General features: G+C 27.3%; 1 protein-coding gene across 1 annotated transcript; it reads right to left on the bottom strand.

Annotated features, from left to right (window-relative positions):
- Window positions 3,297–4,652, bottom strand: LOC110266492 (ABC transporter C family member 8-like). Its single transcript, XM_021111333.1, has 2 exons — window positions 4,202–4,652; window positions 3,297–4,112 (listed from the first exon to the last, which is right to left on the bottom strand). Exons 1-2 carry the CDS (start codon window positions 4,268–4,270, stop codon window positions 3,798–3,800), a joined length of 384 nt encoding a protein of 127 aa, XP_020966992.1. The 5' UTR covers window positions 4,271–4,652; the 3' UTR covers window positions 3,297–3,797.

Genomic DNA, 5,562 nt, shown 5'->3' on the forward strand with positions numbered 1-5,562 from the left:
ATATAATTACTCTTTAAATTATGTAACCAATAATTTAAAAAACTAAAACAATAAATCAAAATAATAACAAATAATTTATAATTCCATCCTTCTTGGCTTCATATTTTAAGAAGATTAAATAATATTTTTATTTTTAATACAATCAAATATCTCTCTTTCAATATATGTCATTAAACAATTATTTAAAAAGTGAAGAACAAAAAAATAATATCCAAAATTTCTAATTCAAAATAAGTCAATACACACCATTAACAAGTCACTCAAATTAATTTTCAAAAACAATAAAAAAAAGTAAAGTACAAAAGAATAATATCCTAAATTTCTAATTCAAAATAAGTCAATACACAGTTACATAAACAATTAACAAACAGAACAATAAAAGTATCAATAAAATTAAATTTATAGTGGAAACAACTAACTTTATTACTAAAAGTCACTAAGTAATATTTAAAATTTCACTGGGACACTTGTCTCACTCCTATATGAGTAAATCCGTCCCCGTGTATAATTATATATTATATATAGAATATTACCTATTAATATTCAATAGACAATATAGTTGAATATTAGTAAATAAAATATAATAAATATGAATATTGTGGTGTGTGGTGATATTAAATTTCTAATAAAAAATTAATGTTATAATTAATTATTATTAATATTAAACTAATAAAAAATAATATAAGTATTGAGTAATTTAAAAATTTTGAACTTTTAATTTAAATAATTTTATCAACCAAATTTTATTTTTTATCTTTAAAAACTTTTTATTTCTTATTGATATATGATCCATATGAATTTTATTACTAATATCTTTGATTTTTGAAGTGAGATTTATTTTTAAGGTCTTGCGTTTTTTTTTTTTAAAACTAGATAATCTTGTGTATGAATAATATTTTCCTTTAGAGATTTACGTCATCTTTACTTTGAGTTGGTTTAATTAAAATTTTTATGCTACAAATTTTGTAATTTTAATATTGACACGTATAAGTAATGTTTTATGTGGATCACCTGGAAGGTATCATACCAATGCTGGCTTAAATCACTGAACTAATGACAGATTTTTTATTCTTTTTGTGACGACACTGGTTGTTATTGGTCTTGTCCCGTACTTAAGCATATGCGTAGGTTATTTACTTTCTTAGCAGTTTGAGTGGCTTCCTCATATTTGCTTATGACACCTGTGAGAATATACTCTTCAATTTTGATGGTTCTGTCATCCTGCACCACTCTAAGGTTTGTATCATTGTTATCTTGTCTATATGGCCCACCTTTTTTTGGTGCTGCCACTCATGTTTTTCTCGTTACGTTCTAATATTGAGGAGCTCATTTTCTATTGTATTCTTTCGGAGATGATATGAAGTATTTGAATGGCAACACTTTTCATTGCACTTCATCTTATTCTGTTACTTCGAATACAATTTTAACGTGTCATGAGTTTATTGCGAGCAACAGTGAGAGTCTGGCTCGAAGGAGGCTCCGTATTAAATTTCTACAAAAAAAAATAAAAAATATTAGTAGTGAAATTTATATTGTCTATTAATATTATGTATTCTTTATGTATTCCTGTTATAATTAATTATTATTAATATTAAACTAATAAAAAATAATATAAAAATTGAGTAATTTAAAAATTTTGATTTTTTAATTTAAATAATTTTGTCAACCAAATTTTATTTTTTATCTTTAGAAGTGGTCAATATGAATTTTACTATTAATATCTTTGGTTTTTTAAGTGGGATTTATTTTTAAGTTTTTAGTGTTTTTTTAAGAACTAAATAATCTTGTAAAAAAATAGAATCAAATTAAAAAAATCTGAAATTTTTTCATTCTAAACCTTAAATTACAGTAAACATATACATGAATTTAATGTTATATACATTTTCTTTGCAATATTTAAAATAATCAAATAAAAAGTTTCAAAAATTAGTTATTTAGAATTCACTCATTTATATTTAGTTTTATTTATAATGAAAAAAATTAAATAGATGTGGATATTTTAGTGAGTAGTACTGTAGTAATTTTGAACTATTGCAGATCCAGCCGTATTATAGCAGTGATATTAGTAGTGTTGTATGTAATCATCCTTTTATGGATTATGTTTGTAGTAGTGTTGTATGTAGTCATCCTTTTATGGATTATGTCTGTGAAGTCCAAATTTACCTAAAGATAACTCACATGATGAGTCCAAGAGACTTGGTAGTTTGCTGATTGTCTACTTTAAGTTGATACTTCTCTGAAACTTATGTAAATATTAAATTTCTGATCAAAATGTTTATTATTAATGGATAATTTAGATATACATAGAATATAATTAAGGATAAATACAGTACTCTTTGAGTACTCTCGTATATATTTATTTATTATGAGTAGTACTGTAGTAATTTTTAACTATTGCAGATCCAGCCGTATTATAGAAGTGATATTAGTAGTGTTGTATGTAGTCATCCTTTTATGGATTATGTATGTAGTAGTGTTGTATGTAGTCATCCTTTTATGGATTATGTCTGTGAAGTCCAAATTTACCTAAAGATAACTCACATGATGAGTCCAAGAGACTTGGTAGTTTGCTGATTGTCTACTTTAAGTTGATACTTCTCTGAAACCTATGTAAATATTAAATTTCTGATCAAATTGTTTATTATTAATGGATAATTTAGATATACATAGAATATAATTAAGGATAAATACAGTACTCTTTGAGTACTCTAGTATATATTTATTTATTATGAGTAGTACTGTAGTAATTTTTAACTATTGCAGATCCAGCCGTATTATAGAAGTGATATTAGTAGTGTTGTATGTAGTCATCCTTTTATGGATTATGTATGTAGTAGTGTTGTATGTAGTCATCCTTTTATGGATTATGTCTGTGAAGTCTAAATTTACCTAAAAATAACTCACCCGATGAGTTCAAGAGACTTGATAGTTTGCTGATTGTCTACTTTAATTTGATACTTCTCTGAAACTTATGTAAATATTAAATTTCTGATTAAAATGTTTATTATTAATTGATAATTTAAATATACATAGAATATAATTAAGGATAAATACAGTACTCTTTGAGTATTCTAGTGTATATTTATTCATTAGGATAGTAAATTATGCCTTTTAATATAAGAAATATTTAATATAATTTCATATCAAATGATGTATATATATGTGTTTATGATCAATAAAAAAGCAGATTAAAACAATTTATTTTCTACATTTACTTAATGAAAAGTAATGTTCCTAGAATCCAAAATTTTGGGAGGTAAATTACAATTTTATCTCCTAAACTTTTGTAATGTGCAATTTGATTCCTTGAAGCAATCAAATTGTAATTTTTCTTTGCCTCATGTGTTTATTAAAACAATTAGCCCTTAATAGAAGGGTAATTTTGAAAGAAATTTTAGAGAAAATGCTTTTCTAATTTTTAGAACTTTTGGAGTTAGTTGTTCACCTTCCATATTTCATCATCTGAGTAAAGGCCTAAAGGGTCCAAGTTTGTTGTAATGCTACCCTTGAAAAGAGTTGCTTCTTGAGGGATAATACTAAGCTTCATTCTCAAATCCTTCAACTCCAATGAGCATATGTCAATCTCATCAATAATAATGTTACCTCTTGAAGGCTCAACCAATCGGAACAAAGCACTTATAAGTGTTGTTTTTCCACTTCCTGTCCTTCCTACAACTCCCACTCTACTCCCTTCTTTGAATGTGCAAGTGATTCCTTTCAGGACTATTGGTGCATTCCGACGATATCTAATCTGAAATCAATGTCGAATTGATAAACCATGACAACTGTTTTATTTATTATGTAATATTAGCATTACCTGGGGACACATAATCCATAGGAACTAGAATAAGTAACAAGGCTGCAGTGAAGACTGTCAAGTTTTGAAGTGTTTCAATCCTTATAATCAACCATTCCATGGTCACATTAGAATGAAAGAATAGTGATGCATCTGTTTCTACAAGTTTTAGGTAGTTCTTGACAAATCTATCCACCATGTTGAATGCTCTAACAGTAACCACTCTAAGTGATGTCTCAGCTGCAAAATTCATCACTGGTGCTTTGGTTGTTCCATTGATCCTTATTATTTCTCTTGCAGAGGCTTGATAATATCCCTTTTATATTAAAAATAATTAAAAAATAGTAATAATAAAATAAAATAACATGGAGTCCAATGCAAATTTCACAGTAAAAGTGGACAAACCTGAACGTATTTTGATGCTAGCGTAGCAGGAATTGCAACTATTAGAACTTGCCATGTGACTGAAGCCATTATACCAATTATCACCACAATTTCAATAGCTACAAAAGTGATGGAATAAGGTATATCAAGGTACAGAATACTCAAATCTGATGAAGCCTGCAAGTAAGGAGGTTATATTTTATGAGTTAGAATAATGATTAATTAACTCATAAAGAATAACATAGGAGCATTGAAGATAGCCTTATTGAAACTAGAGAAGAAGGCTGATGAAGCTTTTAATCCAAGAAGTGCAGATACCAAAGACCTCAGATACACAAAAAAAAGCACTGCTAAATGAGACCAATGCATAAACTCCAATCAAAACAGCACTAGTCACTCTTGGCATATCAATGGAGCACTATGGAACAGAACACATCCTAGGAAGACAATAGCAGGAGCCATCCAATAAAGAATTGACCCATAACCCTTCATGATCTGTGTCTTAGACAACCATATAAATTCTTTGGGGCGAAGACTCAACCAAGCTCTTGAATTTTCCGGTTAAAATTACAAAGTGAGAAAGCTTTTTTTGAAAATATAAAAATTTAAATTTTTAATATATTTATTTTATATTTATTAAATAAAAAATTTTTAAATTTTCATTAATGGTAAACTTATTATGTATTTTAGGATGAATTTGGATCCTCTAAATTTTAAATTTGTACTTTAGAGGGTAAAGTGTGACCTTCTACCCTTGAATGGTTTCTCTTTCATATTTATTCTTGGTCATACCTATAAAATAAATGGTGAGAGATCACACTTTATTCTTTAAAGTGAAATTCAAACTTTAGAGAATCCAAATTCTTTTAGGATATATATTAACTAAATCCTTTATTTATTTTATCTTTGGTGTTCCTCTTTTTGGTCAGCATATGATATTGTCTCTTCTATGAATCTATGTTTTTTTGTCAAATAGATTGGTGAGACTCAAACCCAAAGTCTTTAGATGAAGAAGAAGAAAATTATGTTATTTGAGTTATAGTTAGTTGACAATCTATAATGTTCTTAAATTCTTTTTTTTTTTTTTTGGGATGTTGTTGCTCTAAATTGATAGATATGCTTTTAATTACAAAAATGAATAAATCATTGGGCTTAGCCCAATTAATATATTCTCTTCTCCCTTTTTGGGACATGATATACTCTCTTCTTAACCATATGCTACTAAAATTGGTTGGGTTAAGCCCAAAGTAAAAAATATAGAACCCGTTAGTTTGACCTTTTTGGTTCCTGCTGTTTTTGGTGATGTTTCTCCAATGCAGGTTTTGAACTACTTCTGTCAGTTGGACTAGAGTTCTGTTTGTTAGATTTGGATAAAAATGGAT

Source organism: Arachis ipaensis, chromosome B09, assembly GCF_000816755.2.
Source record: "Arachis ipaensis cultivar K30076 chromosome B09, Araip1.1, whole genome shotgun sequence".
In the NCBI taxonomy this organism is placed as follows: domain Eukaryota; kingdom Viridiplantae; phylum Streptophyta; class Magnoliopsida; order Fabales; family Fabaceae; genus Arachis; species Arachis ipaensis.

Excerpts from the sequence above, each read along its gene's own strand:
- LOC110266492 (XM_021111333.1), bottom strand. The coding sequence starts at position 4,270 with ATGGCTTCAGTCACATGGCAAGTTCTAATAGTTGCAATTCCTGCTACG. Across the intron at positions 4,113-4,201 it reads TAGCATCAAAATACGTTCAG|GGATATTATCAAGCCTCTGC; the intron begins GTTTGTCCACTT and ends TTAATATAAAAG.